Source organism: Bombina bombina, chromosome 2, assembly GCF_027579735.1.
Source record: "Bombina bombina isolate aBomBom1 chromosome 2, aBomBom1.pri, whole genome shotgun sequence".
NCBI classification, from domain to species: domain Eukaryota; kingdom Metazoa; phylum Chordata; class Amphibia; order Anura; family Bombinatoridae; genus Bombina; species Bombina bombina.
This window is the reverse complement of record NC_069500.1, coordinates 407,638,571-407,655,721: the sequence shown is the minus strand read 5'-3', so window position 1 is coordinate 407,655,721 and position 17,151 is coordinate 407,638,571. Positions and strand designations below refer to the sequence as shown.

The window sequence follows — 17,151 nt, the reverse complement described above, 5'->3', positions numbered from 1 at the left end:
TCTGATAACCCCTTCGTGTCCACAATCTCCCTATAGTCATAGCTGGGCAGATAGGCCTACCTGTCACACTTGCACACAGTTAAAATTATTCTTATTCCTAAACAGAACAAAAAAGACAAAACTGCATGGTTGTGCGTGTGTTTCATTGAATAAAATTTAGGAAGCGTGTACTCTGTGGTGCAAAGTAAAATTGAAAAAATAAAACAAATTACTTTGTTAGTCGTTGAAGCACATGCTCACACTCTTGTTCCTTCATTTTTAGTTGCTCCTCATATGGAACCTTCCACAAAGGTGTCACCACATCGGCAATCTGCTTACTGAGTGGCTCTTCTTCAGTTTCCTCCTTTAAAGTCTGGCGCTTGTTTTCTGGCTGTTCACCATCATCTAATTTCCTTTTTTTCATAATGGGGTCAGCTTTTGGCTTTGCAAGCCTAACACTTAAAGTACGATTTTTCCACAAAACTCCATGTATCACTTTCATAGCCTTGTCCCTCTCCTCTTCACTTTTAAAAGTCACAAATGCAAATGTCTGCTTTTTCATAAGTTTTATCTTATGAGGATTAAGTCCATATTTTGCAAGAAATTTCTTGACGTCATTAAATCCTATATACTTGGGCAAGTTTTGTATTTCAACTTTGAATATCTCGGATGTAAAGAGATCATCCTTTATATATCTATAAATGCCAGCATTATCAGAGGTATCTTCTTGCACTTCAATATCTTCTTTCAATTCCTTATCTGTAGCAGTATTTTCTTCCACTGGGGCACTGGTCTGATTAGGTTCTTTAGATGTGCATGCAATTTCTGTCCCAAGAATTTCCATGCTGTGTTCAGGCCTGAAAATGTATAGAATATCCCCTTAATTGTAAGTAAATATTATATTAACAAATAAATTAAATACAAAACAATGACAATTAACCCTTTCGTGACAGGGTTAAAGTGTCTACATCGGAACACCTGTTCCGATGTAGACAAATTGAAACTACGCGATCGTGCATACGATCGCGAGATTTCAATTATTGGATCGCATCTGGGGGGCGTCCCTACAACCCTAGGAACGCCCTCCAGACCGCGATCAAGTCCTTGAAGCGCAGAAGGCTTCAGGACAGCCGTTTGATATGACGTTCTATTCCGTCATAACGGCTTTAAAGCCCAGTGTAAATATGACGGAATAGAACGGCATAACGGCGTTAAAAGGTTAATATCAATCTGAGGTCTGTTTTTATTTGTATTAATATTATTATTCAGAACCCAACAGATTCTGGGGTGCCAACCTTAAGAAAAATATTGTCCAAACAATATGCGTGAACAATACTAGATTACTCTTATCTTGTAGACATATATAATGCATATATACATTTATATCCTTGAACCATCATAGAGCACCATGCCAAATTAAAAAAAAAATGTAATGGATATTCATTAACATATATATTAAACACGAACCAAAAATAATGCAGGCTTGCTAATTTAGTAGTTGTTTTATTAACCATTGCAATATAAAGAAAATAATCAAATAGAAACCAACAATCCAAATCGAAATAACAATCTGTTCTAAATTTGTCTGTGGCATGAAACACTTACATGTGAGCAGCCATGCATTTGGTGACACCGGAAGTATATTACACCTGGCACTTTAAACCCAATAAGGAAGTATATCCTACTGCTACCGGTTCCTGTTACTCATGACAGGACTAATCAGATGTACGGAATCACCGGACGTTACGTCAGATTGTAGTTTTTCTATAGAACACTGGAAAGAATAATTTATTCTAGTGTTGGTTCATTAACTCTTTGGGTGTCAGGTAATGACATAAAACGTTGCAGTCATCGCTACCTTATGACACTTGTAGTTGAGTTAGTAAATATATGTGTCCACAGAAACAGCTCAACTGAAATATTGCTTTGGAGCGATTGTAAACGTTTTATGCAGATAAAGATTGAATACAGCCATCTTTAATATTTGGGGCTAGGAGGCGTGACTTACTGCGTTGCGTAGCGGGAAAGGAGACGCGGCCACTCAAAGTGTTACGTACGAAGAGGGGAGGGTGAAAAAACAGCGCGAAATCTGCGGACGGAGCGCGCTACTGAGGAAGTCTGAGACCCACCCGTGTCATCCGTCTCCATCCTTCATTCAATGGCCGATACACAGGTACAGTAATGTTTTTTTCTGTGAATGTTTAGTCGAACCACCGTCTAACGTGCTATTTCAAGCTGAAACGTCACCGGAATGGTTTCTAACTCGCGCTGGCGGACTCTGAATATGTGAGCTGGGAAAAGGGGCTACACTGAGGGTTGCCGTTGGGCCTACACGTGTGAACGCAGTTACATTCAAGTATTTTATGAGTCAGTGAACAAATGTCTTATTTACCCAAATCATAAAGTTACAAGTTAGAAATAAAACTATCTGTAGTTTCTGGAAATTCTTACGTGATGTTGTACTCTTAAATTAAGCATCTAACTTGCTGAAATTACAGTAGATCATGCGTGCAGTATCTTTCGTTGATTGTTTAGAAGAAATATATGAGCATAATACAAAATGTGAGTGGTTATGTTGGGGGATCGCGACACACAGGGCAATGGCAGATTGAGAGCTCCAGCACATCTTGTGTTAGATGTGTTTTGGAATATGTTCATGACTAGTAATCACGTCTGCTATGGAAGTTCAGTGTCAGCAGTAATATTGCCCAGAATTCAGACTGGAGCGCTTCTTAATTGATACCCGTTTGCACTGTAAATCACTGAATGGACCATGATATCTGTGTAGTGATTTTACATTTGTGCTTATCAAAAATGATCTGAAATTACCTGTGAACATGGCTTTAAAAAGTCGTCCAGTAGTTTATTTGCCATGTTAGTCCCATTCATTTGTTTTTGGGAACCCAGCACACAATGATATTGTATAAATATGTAACTTGTCTGCCTTTTTGAAGAATATTTTGTATATCTTTATTTTGCTACATAATTTTTCAGTTGCAAACTGGTTTGTATATATCCAGGTGTGATGTATGAGTAAAACTGTTTTTGTGATTTTTTTTTTTTTTTTTAAAGGGACAGTGTACACCAATTTTATTTAACTGCATGTAATACATTACTATTAAACGGCCACTGAACCCATTTTGTTCTATTTTGATTCAGATAGAGCATGCAATTTTAAGCAACTTTCTAATTTACTCCTATTAAGTTCTTTTCATTCTCTTGGTATCTTTATTTGAAATTCAAGAATGTAAGTTTAGATGCTGGTGTTCTGTGAAGGGACCTAACTTTGTAAAACAGCAAACCATTTCACTTCCTGTGACGTTTCATCAGCAGTTGCTCTCAGTTTGAGCCTAATACGCATGCGTGGCAGATTATTCACATTCCTGGGCGCATACGTAACGGTAAAACTTTAGAATTGTGAAATTCTGAAACCATTGTATAGCGCATGCGTGGGCTTTTCTATCAGAAATGGGGATGTTTTATAAATATTTATGTATATATAAGTTAAAAAACATACAGACATTCAAAGCACTTGACTTTATGTTTACTGTTAAATACGATATGCAGTGGCGATATCCGAATGGCTGTTTGTCATGCAGGGAGGAATAAACATCTTTCCATGTTTGAGGTTATCTCAAACATGGAAAGATGTTTATTCCTCCCTGCATGACAAACAGCCACTCGGATATCGGCACTGCATATCGTATTTAACAGTAAACATAAAGTCAAGTGCTTTGAATGTTTGTATGTTTTTTAACTTGTATATAAATAAATATTTATAAATAACTATACATTTATTTCTGTTTCACAGCATAATGCGCATACAGTGTTCAATAAACATTGTTCAATAAAACACCCCCATTTTTGATAGAAAAGGCCATGCATGCGCTATAAAATGGTTTCAGAATTTCACAATTGTAAAGAGTTTTACCGTTACGTATGCGCCCAGGAATGTGAAGAATCTGCCACGCAAGCGTATTAGGCTCAAACTGAGAGCAACAGCTGATGAAACGTCACAGGAAGTGACATGGTTTGCTGTTTTACAAAGTTCGGTCCCTTCACAGAACACCGGCCCATTATTGGTGAACACTGTGTTGTTCTTGTTTATTGGTAGGTGAATTTACCCACCAATCAGCAAGTGCTTTCCATGGTTCTGAACCAAAAAAATAGCTTAGGTGCCTTCTTTTCAAATAAAGAAAGCAAGAGAATGAAGAAAAATTGATAATAGGAGTAAATTAGAAAGTTGTTTAAAATTGCATGCTATCTGAATCACAAAAGAAAAAATTTGGGTTCAGTGTCCCTTTAAGTATATGCACAGATACTGATCTAAAAATCCAGTATAAAATCAGTTAAAGGGACACTTGAACCCAATTTTTTTTTTCTTTCGTGATTCAGATAGAGCATGCAACTTTCTAATTTACTCCTTTTTTTCGTTCTCTTGCTATCTTTATTTGAAAAAGAAGGCATCTAAGCTAAGGAGCCAGCACATTTTTGGTTTAGAACCATGGACAGCACTTGTTTATTGGTACTGTCCAATCAGTAAGGACAACCCAGGTTGTTCGCCAAAAATTGTCTGACATCTAAACTTACATTCTTGCTTTTCAAATAAACATACCAAGAGAATGAAAAAAATTTGATAATAGGAGTAAATTAGAAAGTTGCTTAAAATTGCATGTTCTGTCTGAATCACAAAAGAAAAATTGGGTTCAGTGACCCTTTAAACTTAGAAGTTAATTTATCGCTGTTGATGAGGTTAGGCTGGGGCACCCACTGTAATGGACTAAGAAAGCAGGACGAGCAGACTGGATCTGGACCCGTAGCGAGGAACCTTGGAGTTCTGGCGAGACGCCATCAGATCCATATCTGGAATGCCCCATTGTTGAGTTAACTGGGCAAAGACCTCCGGATGAAGTTCCCACTCCCCCGGATGGAAAGTCTGACGACTCAAATAATCCGCCTCCCAGTTGTCTACTCCTGGGATGTGAATTGCAGATAAGATGGCAGGAGTGATCCTCCGCCCATTTGATGATCTTGGATACCTCTCATCGCCAAGGAACTCTTTGTTCCCCCCTGATGATTGATGTACGCTACAGTCGTCATGTTGTCCGACTGAAATCTTATGAATCTGGCCTTCGCTAGTTGAGGCCAAGCCAGGAGCGCATTGAATATCGCTCTCAGTTCCAAAATGTTTATCGGGAGAAGAGACTCTTCCCGAGACCATAGACCCTGAGCTTTCAGGGAGTCCCAGACCGCGCCCCAGCCTAAGAGACTGGCGTCGGTCGTGACGATGACCCACTCTGGTCTGCGGAAACTCATTCCCTGAGACAGGTGATCCTGAGTCAACCACCAGAGGAGTGAGTCTCTGGTTACCTGGTCTACTTGAATCTGGGGAGACAAGTCTGCATAATCCCCATTCCACTGTTTGAGCATGCACAGTTGCAATGGTCTTAAATTAATTCGAGCAAAAGGAACCACGTCCATTGCTGCAACCATTAGTCCTATGACCTCCATGCACTGAGCTATGGAAGGCTGAGGAATAGATTGAAGAACTCGACAAGCGTTTAGAAGTTTTAACTTTCTGACCTCTGTCAGAAAAATCTTCATTTCCACAGAATCTATTATTCCCAGAAACGGAACCCTTGTGGATGGAGACAGGGAACTCTTTTCTATGTTCACCTTCCACCCGTGAGACCTGAGAAAGGCTAAAACAATGTCTGTATGAGCCCTTTCTTTGGAAAGGGGCGACGCTTGGATTAGAATGTCGTCTAGGTAAGGTGCTACAGCAATGCCCCTCGGCCTTAGGACCGCTAGAAGGGACCCTAGCACCTTTGTGAAAATTCTGGGTGCAGTGGCTAAACCGAATGGAAGAGCCACAAACTGGTAATGTTTGTCCAGAAAGGCGAACCTCAGGAACTGATGATGATCTTTGTGGATAGGAATATGCAGGTACGCATCCTTTAAGTCCACGGTAGTCATATATTGACCCTCCTGGATCGTTGGTAAAATCGTCCGAATGGTTTCCATTTTGAATGATGGAACTCTGAGGAATTTGTTTAGAATTTTTAAATCCAGAATTGGCCTGAAAGTTCCCTCTTTCTTGGGAACTACAAACAGGTTTGAGTAAAAACCCAGGCCTTGTTCCGCTGTTGGGAACTGGGTGTATCACTCCCATCTTTAATAGGTCTCCTACGCAATGTAAGAATGCCTGTCTCTTTATCTGGTCTGAAGATAAGCGAGACATGTGGAACCGTCCCCTTGGAGGAAGTTCCTTGAACTCTAGAAGATACCCCTGAGAGACTATTTCTAGTGCCCAGGGATCCGGAACATCTCTTGCCCAAGCCTGAGCAAAGAGAAAGTCTGCCCCCTACTAGATCCGGTCCCAGATCGGGGGCTACCCCTTCATGCTGCCCGTGGAGATGCTACTTGTTCAGAGCGGCAAAGAGAATGACTGGGGGGCGGAGCCAGAGGAGGGGCTATATGGACAGCTTTTGCTGTGTGCTCTCTTTGCCATTTCCTGTAGGGAATGAGAATATCCCACAAGTAAGGATGAAGCCGTGGACCGGACACACCAATGTAGGAGAAAGATGCATAACACAATCTCGGGCAAGCAGAAATCTGTAGACCTCAGGAAATATCTAAAACGTTGGGGCTTGGTTAGGAGTCTGAAAATCAGCACAATGTTAAAAAAAAAAAAAAAAGCAAAACTTTACATTTTTTACAAAAACACTCCCAGGTGGGCTATGTAAATTGATCATCTACATAACATTTATGCAAAGAAACATCTAGTATAAAATGTCACTTTAAGTCTGGGAAACCTTACTTGAGAGTCCTCTCTGCTGCCTTTGACGCTGTTGACCATGACCTTCTCCTACGGACTCTCAGCTCTGTGGCACTGCCCTCTCCTGGATTCACTCTAATCTCTCTAACCTTCTGTCTCTCTTGCTGGTGACTCCTCCTCTCCATTGCCTCTGTCTGTTGGAGTACCTCAAGGCTCTTAACAGCTTTTGGCTTCAACTATACCCAGATCAACCTATCCACCCCTGCACACTTTCCTTCTTTCAATTCTCATATCAGTGACTGCATATCTGGCATTTCCTCCTGGATGGCCTCTCACCACCTAAACATAAACATGTCCAAGACTCTATCTCTCCAAGCCCCCTGCCTTGGAGTCACACTTGACTCAAATCTGTCCTTCATTCCTCACTTCATCCTGCCGCAACCACCTACGCAATATCTCCAAAATTCGTCAGTTTCTGAGCGCTGAAACTACTTAGCAGCTAATCGACTACTGTAATAAACTACTAACTGGCCTCCCTCTCTCCCGCCTCTCTCCCCTTCAATCCATCCTAAATGCATCTACTAGGCTAATCCACTTCTCCTGACGCTCTGTATCTGCTTCACCTCTCTGAGAGTCCCTTCACTGGCTCCCTATTCACAGCAGAGTTAAATTCAAAATTCTCACCCTGACCTACAAAGCCCTCACCAATGCTGCCCCACCCTACCTATCCTCACTCATCAACAAATATACTCCAGCCCGCCCCCTTAGATCCAACAATGACCTGCTCCTTTCGTCCTCTACCATCACCTCTTCTCATACTAGACTACAGGACTTCTGTCGTGCGGCACCAACCCTCTGGAATGCACTTCCTCGAGCGGTCAGACTTTCCCCTAACCTCTCCTCCTTTAAACAATCCCTAAAGACCTTTTTGTTCAGGGAAGCTTATCACCCGACTCAGTAACAAATGCATTTCACTTACCTAACAGTTGCCCTCATCTAGCTCCTCACTAATATCATTCTCACCTATGTGGTCCCCACTTCCTTTTTCCATCCTCCTACCCATCTATTTTGTAAGTTACCACGGGAACAGGGCCCTCAATTCCCCCTGTATTTGTCTGTAAAACTCTTTTATTGTACTTTTTTGTACCCATGGACAGCGCTGCGGAACCTGTTGGCGCTTTATAAATAAACATAACCCTCTTATTTATATTTTCTACATTTAGCCATCAATAAACAAGCGCTACCCAGGTGCTGAACCAAAATGGGTTGTCTCCGAAGTTTAGATTCCTGCTTTTTCAAATAAAGAGACAAAGAAAATTGATAACCAGAGAAAATTAGAAAGTTGCTTAAAATTGCATGCCCTATTTAAAGGGACAGTCTACACCAACATTTTTCTTATTTAAAAAGATAGATAATCCCTTTATTACCCATTCCCCGTTTTTGCATAACCAGCACAGTTATATTCATATACTTTCTACCTCTGTGATTACCTTGTATCTAAGCCTTTGCAGACAGCCTCCTTATCTAAGTGCCTTTGACAGACATGCAGTGTAGTCAATCAGTGAAGACTCCTAAATAACTTCACGGGAGTGAGCACAATGTTATCTATATGACACATGTGAACTAGCACAGTCTAACTGTGAAAAACTTTCAAAATGCTCTGAGCTAGGAGGCGGTTTTCAACTGTTTAGAAATTAGTTTGAGCCTAGCTAGGTTTAGCTTTTCAAAAATACCACCAAGGGAACTAAGCAAATTTGATGATAAAAGTAAATTAGAAAGTTGTTTAAAATTGCATGCCCTATCTGAATCATGAAAGTTTAGTTTTGACTTTACTGTCCCTTTAATTCTTAAACATTTTCAGTAGACTATTCCTTTAACACAGGCAATCTGGGTACTTGTAACAATGTGTGTAAATGTTTGCCGTTTATAAAGATGCATTTCAGTTGCAACTAGAATGCCTATCAGTTTATTTTAATTATTTTTGCAATTTAAACTTCTATTTAAAGCGATCTTTGATTTAATTATAGCTTTTAGTGTTTAAGATTTGTAGTTATTTTATGTCCCCTGTGATTGATTTTTAAACTTTTATCCAAATACTTTTACATATGAATAAGTGGACATCCTATCTGCTCTACTTGATCAATTGGTCACTGCAGGCATTAAATGAGTCTTAAATAATCTTTAGCTATCATTAATGGATGTAATCTGTTATAGTTTATACAATTAAGTGTACTTTGTCTTATCAGTTTTATTACTTTAACATTATCTTTTTAGATGCATTGTTTTGTTTAAGTGTTGAAAAACTTTCATTGGAATGAAATAATGCATGCTGAAATTGGGAAATGCAAGCATTTTTCAAAATTTTGTACCCTAAGTTTGCAGCTTGGTTAGTTCTGGCTACTAGCTAGGCAGTTTGATGAGTGAAACTACAGTAAATTCCTTACAGTTCTGTTTTTGTTCAACACTATTTTGTTGACCTAGCACTGGTTCAGCAAAATTCAGAGTAAAAAAGAGAGATCAAACAGCGCTAACCCTACAGAAACCTCAAGCTGTTCCAAAATAACAACTCTCCCTAATAGTTGTATACAAGTAATACAGTATGAAAGGCAAATAAATTAGATCAGCGCTGCTATAGCAAGAGGAATCTATCAACAAAATTAGTAGATGGACGAATAGAAAATATTTAAGATATAAACAATATATGATTAAAAATGTTTTAAAATACTGTAATATGTAGCAGATTTTGTAATATATAGCAAATTATGGTTAAATTTATAAAGTGACCGGTCACCTCTGCACAATCTCTAATCATATTAAACACAATGATGAGAAATATTCATAAACCTAAACGCATTTAAAAAAAAAAAGTTTCGTTAGTCCTCGTTGGTTGCTACTTCCATGTTACGTCACGTGTATCCAGCCAACCAATGGTGGTCCTTTTTAAAAACGGTAAAAGTGCAAGTTGCTTATTTTCAGGGTATTAGCATACGTTCAACTCTGCGCAGAGTAAGCCTCGTTATATTATCCAGGCTAATCTTACAAACTGCTAGCACTCAACATGTTTCGCCTGGCTCGCAGGCTTTATCAAGATGGCAAAATTCAGAGTTGTGTATAAGTGTGGTGGAAAGGGGGGGCTATAAAATATATAAGGCTGACATTAAAATTTGTGTATAGTGTTCATTGGAATATTTCCTACCATATTTACCTTAAAGTGAAGGTCAATTTTCATCAATGAGTGCCCGGTTTTTAAAAATACTTTTTAAAACAGGGGCACTTTCATTGATGAAAATTAACATTGCACTGGATTTTAAGAAATACTTACCTTTTTCTCCTGCAAAACCGGATCGCCGATCTCAGCCTCAGTTCCTCTGTAGTGACGTCAGAAATGACAAAAAACGGCTTCCTCCAATCATGGATTGCACCCCAGAGCGTCCAGCTCGTGATGCCTGGCTGTGATTGGAGGAAGCCAGTTTCGTCATTGCTGTTGCCTACAGCAGGAAGAAGAAGGAGGGAGATCGTCGATCCGGCTTTGCAGAAGTAAAAGGTAAGTATTTCTTAAAATCCAGTGCAATGTTAATTTTCATCAATGAAAGTGCCCCTGATTTTAAAAGTATTTTTAAAAACCGGGCACTCATTGATGAAAATTGACCTTCACTTTAATTAAATCTCACACATATAAAAGAACAATATTAGAATGTAGTATAAAAAATGTATAGCAAATACGTTATGTCAGCTTTCAAAGTATCATTTATTTATTTTTTCCATTCAGTGTAGCTAACACTTACAAAATTGTTTCTTTGATTTTTTTAGGAGAAAAAAGAGGAGCATGAAACCTCTGTTGAAAATGTAGAGGATACCAATCACGACCCCCATTTTGAACCTATTGTTTCATTGCCAGAACAAGAGATTAAAACACTTGAGGAGGATGAAGAAGAGTTATTTAAGATGTAAGTTTCATATCTTATCCTGGCGTTGTGTGGCATCGTTGATCATAGGATATAGATCACCAAAGTCGCTACACTCTGAGCAGTGTGTAGCATGCGGCCTTTACATACTGTTTTTCAAACAGAATAGGAAGTGTGTATTACTTTAAAACAGTTTCCTAACTCTTTGCTCTTTAAAACCACAGCCTATCAAAATAGGTTACGCTTACAAACAGATCAGATCTTATCACTCAAATGCTTCCCTTTCTTGACTCTGTATAATTCTGAAAATAAATAAAATAAACATCAGTTATTTGTAGAGCACCAGCAGATTCCACACTGCTATAAACTTAGGCATGTTATACAAGGTAACATTTTTTTTATGATTCAAATGGGTAGAGGGCCGTGCCGAGAATTGCACTGTTGTAGTCAGCTCTTATGAAGGTGATCTGTACACAGCTGAGCTCATAGGCTAACATGCTATGGGGTTTCAAGGGGATAGGAAAGGTTAGTGTAGGTTGTATGCATCACTGAACAGTCTTTAGGGAGCGCTTGAAGCATTCAAAACTAGGGGAGAATCTTGTGGATTGAGGCAGTTACACAAGATAGTCCTATAGACAGGAATGTGAGGAGAGTAGGTTGTGAGCAGATCAAAGGGGGCGGGAGGGAGAGTATCTGGAGCCAAGGTCAGAGAGGGGGGAGAAGTGCAGTTGAGTGCTTTGTATGTCAGAATGTTGTTAAATCCTGGAGGCAAGAGGAAGCTAGTGAATAGATTGGCGCAGAGGTGCAGCAGATGAAGAGCAACATATAAGGAAGATGAGCCTGGCAAAGGCATTCATTATCGGTTGTAAAGGAGCTAGAAAGACCAGATAGGATGGAGTTGCAGTAGTCGAGGCGGGAAATGAGTAAATTAAAATCTTAGTTTTCTTGTGTAAGGAAATCTCTTATTTTAGAGGTGGTTTTTAGGATGGAAGCGACAGGATTTGGCCAGAGACTGAATGTAAGGAGTGAAAGAAAAATCTGAGTCAAGTGTGTCCCCAAGACATCAGGCATGTGGGGTAGGGGTAATGATGGCTTTTTCGACAGTTATAGAAAAATGAGGGGTGGAGATTTTGGACGAAGGGGGTTGGGGTTAAGGAGCTCAGTTTTGGAGAGATTTAGCTTAAAGGGACACTAAACCCAATTTTTTTTTTTTCATGATTCAGAGCATGCAACTTTCTAATTTCACTCCTATTATCAATTTTTCTTCGTTCTCTTGCTATATTTTTTTTTTTTTTTTTTTTTTTTTTTTTTTTTAAAAAGCAGGAATGTGATGCATAGGAGCCGGCCCATTTTTGGTTGAGAACCTGGGTTATGCTTGCTTATTGGTGGCTAAATGTAAGCCTCCAAAAATTGATAATAGGAGTAAATTAGAAAGTTGCTTAAAATTGCATGCTCTATCTGAATCACAAAAGAAAAAAAAATGGTTGTGTCCCTTTAAGGTAGTGAGAGGACATCCAGGGTAAGCTATGAGAGACAGTTAGCGACACGGGTTAGCAAGGAAATAGATGGGTCTTGTGCAGATAAGTAGATTTGGATGTCATCGGCATACAAAAGATATTGAAACCCGTGGGACTTTATTAAGGAACCTAATGATAAGTAGATTGAGAAGAGAAGGGGACAGAGCCTTGTGGTACCCCAACAGCAAGTGGTAATGGGGCAGAGGATGCCCCAGAGAAGGCTATACTAAAGGTACGGTTAGACAGGTAGGGAGAGAACCACGAGAGGGATGTCTCTCAAACATTTTAGAGCTTTATTTCTCCCACTCTGTGTAATTTCTTCTGCTGGCTATGTTTACATAATTACTCAATAGTCTATACCTAGGTGTAGGGATACAACAGGCTAAATCAGCTTTTTCAAATGCCAATATAAAGGCTATGGAGCCATTTGTAAACTATTTAATACACCCCAGCAGTTAATGATTGGGAACAAATTAAAGGAGAGTGTTTTTGGGTAAACTGTCCCTTTTAATCCATTAGCATTAAAGAAACATACCCATATAAATGGACAGAGCTTTCAGAAATGGCGATCACCTAATCTTTTTCTCTATACATTATCCTATCTATACACTATTTTCAATTGATTTGGTAATAAAATTAAACTTTTGAATTGCTCTTGCAATCTCTTACACACCCCACTAGGACCTTGGTTGCTGCTTGATGTTTAGTATTCTCTGTAGAAAGGCTATGTAAAGTGTTAATATTTTTTAGTATAGGTGGCGGTTTCAACAGGCTAAAGCAGTTATTTTTAAATGGCAAATTAAACGTAAAGGAGCTATTTGTAAATAATTGGATACACCTCCAGCATCAAAAACACATCATTGGAAACATTAAAACAGAAACAAATTACAGTATATGGGCAGTACCAGGGGGATTCAATTTCAATTTGTTCTTTTGGCATTCATTGTGGAAAAGCCTGCATAGGTAGGCTAAAAAGAAATGCACTACTATGAGCTAGCTGCTTGTCACTGTCCCACTCAATCTATTTAGCTATCCCTAAGTAGAGCATTGCTCTCCTTCAACTAAGGATTCCAAGAGAATGAAGCAAATCTGATGAAGTAAATCTGAAAATTGTATTCTCTATCTGAAACCCAAAAGTTCTTTCATGATTCACTTTATGTCCCTTTAAAGTCAATGTAAACTTTGACAAATGTGTGCCTGTTTTTTTAAAATCCTTTTAAAAACAGGGGCACTTTCATTCATCAAAGTGTACATTTCAGCAGTTTGGTTAAAATACTAACCTTTTCTTCTTGACAGCCGGAGCAGCGATTCCCACGCCTGCCGTGCATTTCTTCATAGGTCAGAAATGAAGAATCCGGCTTCCTCCAATCACAGCATGGCCTCAGGCAATGTTTGCTCTGGGAGGGGGAAGCTGTGATTGGAGGAAGCCGGATTCTTCATTTTTGACGTAAGAGACGCAGGGGATTCGCTCCAGCTGTCAAGAAGAAAAGGTAAGTATTTTAACCAAACTGCTGAAATGTAAATTTTGATGAATGAAAGTGCCCCTGTTTCTATTAATAGAAATTTTTAAAAACCGGGCACACATTCGTCAGTTTATATTCACTTTAAGGTCTATTTATCAACTGTTAATTTTTATATAAATTTTACTGTGAAAAAGGGGCCTGTTATTTCTGCAGACACAAATTTAGTTTTGAGAACTACAAAACCAATAATATGTGAGAATATCTTCAAGATAGAATAATTGGCCAAAATAATCTGACCGATACCTCCTGGGAGAGCAATGACATTGTGAATGGATTTAAGGACCAGTAAACCCAGTAGATTTGCATAATCAACAAATGCAAGACAATACAATAGCATATACTCTGAATTTCAAATGAGTAGTAGATTTTTAAAAAAAAATTTTTTTTTTTTTTTTTGTTTCTAACAAATTTCAAAGTTATGTATATTTCCACTCCCCCCTGTACCGTGTGATAGCAATCAGCCAATCACAAATGCATATATGTATAGTCTGTGAATTCTTGCACATGCTCAGTAGGAGCTGGTGACTCAAAGCGTAAATATAAAAGATGGTGCACTTTTTTTTTTTTTTTTTTTTTTTTTTATTGAAGTAAATTGAAAAGTTGTTTAAAATTACATTCTGAATCATGAAAATTAAATTTGACCTGAGTGTCCCTTTAATGGAATTAATATACCAAAATTTTAAAAATAGACATAAATGTACAGCATGCTACTATATAGATTAGTTTTTAAATATATTTCAGGATGAATAACCTTTAGATTTATCTTAAGGGGACATAATACTCCTATGCTAAATCGCTTGAAACTGATGCAGTATAACTGTAAAAAGCTGACAGGAAAATATCACTTGAGCATCTCTATGTAAAAAAGGAAGATATTTTACCTCACAATCTCCTCAGCTCAGCCGAGTAAGTTCTGTGTAAAAAGTTATACTCGGCTGCTGCCCAGCTGCAGGTAATAAATGAAGAAATGAACTGCAGCCAATCGGCATCAACAGTGCTGAGGTCATGAACTCTTTTACTGTGATCTCATGAGATTTCATAGTAAACTTCCTTTAAATTGAATAGGGAAATAACATTGAGTGTACAAGGCTCAACCCCTTAGCTGTCCCGGGACAGACATACTGATTTGCTGCTTAGAAGTCCTGTACAATGGGATGTGGCTACTGAGGAACTTTTGAGGTAAAATCTTTTTTACATAGAGATGTTCAGGTGATATTTTCTAGTCAGCTTTTTACAGCTGTGCTGCATCACTTTCAAGTGTTTCAACATTTGGGTATTATGGCCCTTTAAATATAAACTCTTGAGGGGAAGAAAAATCGTGTTTTTTATGCACCCTGGGTAGTACAGGCTCTAGACCAGTGCTGCATAAGGCTGGAAGTTTACATTTTAGCAATTACAAAACTTCAGTTTGACAAAAATGATTTGTCTTGCTGCGAACAGGGAAATTTAATTGTGTTAAAGGTATATATATATTTTTTTCTTTTGTGATTCAGACAGAGCATGCAATTTAATTTAAATTGAAAACTATTTTTTTTTTTTTTTTTTTTGATCAAATTTACTTCAGTCTTGTAGTATTCTTTGAGAGATGTAGCGTGAACATTTCTGGACCAGTACGTGACCGGATACACTGCTGTCACATACTGTTCTTTCAAATGTATAACTGTTATAAAAATGCTGCCATATACATTGCTCCAGCTATGTGCACGCTCCTACACCTTCCTACCCAGTTTTTAACAGAGGCTACTAAGAGAGCAAAGTAAATTTGATTCTAATGCTGAGTTTTTTGCTGTACCTTGTTAAAATGTTTTAACCTTGTTGTGATAAAAGCCGTTTTAACCCTTTAAGGACACAGCTTTCAGTTTGCTCAATTGTTTTATGACGGAAAAATTCCGTCATATTTCCTTAAGAGGTTAAACCCTCCATGCCGGGGGGAGGGGGGTGCAAGTGCTTAGACCTGAATGAAGTTCTGATGTAAACACTTGCTGGAAAATTGAAATTGCACTATCGTTGATGCAATAATGTGTTTTTAAGGCTGGAATCGGATCATAGGGGACTACCTACGCTGCTAGGCATGCCGCCCCCTGTCTGATTTTTCATTAACTAAAAACAGGAGGCTGCAGTACACCATATAAGGTAGAATGTTCCATGCCATCCTAAAAGTGTTAAAGTGCCATAAAACATGTTGATCTGTGCATATCCTAGAAGGGCTAATTAAGTAAAAATAGTTTGCATTAAAAATTGCTGGCAAGTATTTTAAAAAATAAATAAAAAAATAAGCAACTTTAGTTGTATAGCCATGCCGCCTGGAGTAGTTTTATTAGTGTTTTTATTAGTGTTTTAGTTCACAGCTGCTTATTTGCTTCTAGGCATGCTCCAGCAGATGAGTGTTAAAGTCTGCATTCTACCAAATCAAAGGTGGATATAGATGCAGCCATAGAAGGATTTTTTTTGGGTAGTTAGAGCTGTACAGTTTGGAAACTTAAAAGAAAGTGTCAATGGTGAGGCATTGCAGTATAAATTTGCACGTAAAGTAATTAAAGTACATATATTGTCTCTATCCCAACTTGTTTTATGTCCCTTTTAAGCTCGGCGCTGTTGGGGCGTCATGGAATATCCTAAAGGCGTGAAGGGGTTAAATTATTTTGACTACCCACCTGTCTTTCTAGGTTTGATTATACGAATAAACCTATGTTATTCATTTGAACCTGTTGTGCAGCCTCACGTTTGTTCATGTTAAAGGGACAGTCTACACCAGAATTTTTGTTTTAAAAGATAGATAATCCCTTTATTACCCATTCCCCAGTTTTGAATAACCAACAGTTATATTAATATACTTTTAACCCCTGTGATTATCTTGTATCCAAGCCTCTGCAAACTGCCTCTTTTTATGTCAGTTCTTTTGACGGACTTGCAGTTTAGCCAATCAGTGCCTGCTCCTAGATAACTTCACGAGCAGTGTTATCTATATGAAACGCATGAACTAACACCCTCTAGTGGTGAAAAACTGTTAAAATACATTCTGAAAAGAGGTGGCCTTCAAGGTCTAAGAAATTAGCATATGAACCTCCTAGGTTAAGCTTTCAACTAAGAATACCAAAAGAACAAAGCAAAATTTGTGATAAAAGTAAATTGGAAAATTGTTTAAAACTACTATCTGAATCATGAGGGGGGTTTTTTTGTTTGGCCTAGACTGTCCCTTTAAATTATTTTAGACTTTTGCGTGCTGCAGCCACATTTTGTTTATCATTGCTAAATTTGATTATATTAAATTGGATTTAATTATTAGTGTAATAATAAAAATATATAATCTGAATCATGATGGGGGGGTTTCATCTTAATTACTGTTGGGGGAATATCACTCCTGGCCAGCAGGAGGAAGCAAAGAGCACCACAGCAAAGCTGTTAAGTATCACTTCCCATAAACCCCAGTCATTCTCTTTGCCTCTAGT

At 38.4% G+C, this 17,151-nt stretch overlaps 2 protein-coding genes across 2 annotated transcripts in view; one reads left to right on the top strand and one right to left on the bottom strand.

The window, feature by feature from the left end:
* Positions 1-1,744, bottom strand: part of TRMT2A (tRNA methyltransferase 2 homolog A) — a 71,401-nt gene extending 69,657 nt beyond the window's left edge. The window contains exons 1-2 of the mRNA XM_053701899.1: positions 1,585-1,744; positions 213-836 (exon numbers count right to left, since the gene is read on the bottom strand). Of these exons, the coding sequence (XP_053557874.1) occupies positions 213-836; positions 1,585-1,598 (638 nt within the window). The 5' untranslated portion in view covers positions 1,599-1,744. The remainder of the gene's footprint in view (positions 1-212; positions 837-1,584) is intronic.
* Positions 1,745-1,955: 211 nt separating this feature from the next.
* RANBP1 (RAN binding protein 1) overlaps positions 1,956-17,151 on the top strand; it is a 52,834-nt gene continuing 37,638 nt past the window's right edge. The window contains exons 1-2 of the mRNA XM_053701900.1: positions 1,956-2,152; positions 10,568-10,704. Coding sequence (XP_053557875.1) covers positions 2,138-2,152; positions 10,568-10,704 — 152 coding nt within the window. The 5' untranslated portion in view covers positions 1,956-2,137. The remainder of the gene's footprint in view (positions 2,153-10,567; positions 10,705-17,151) is intronic.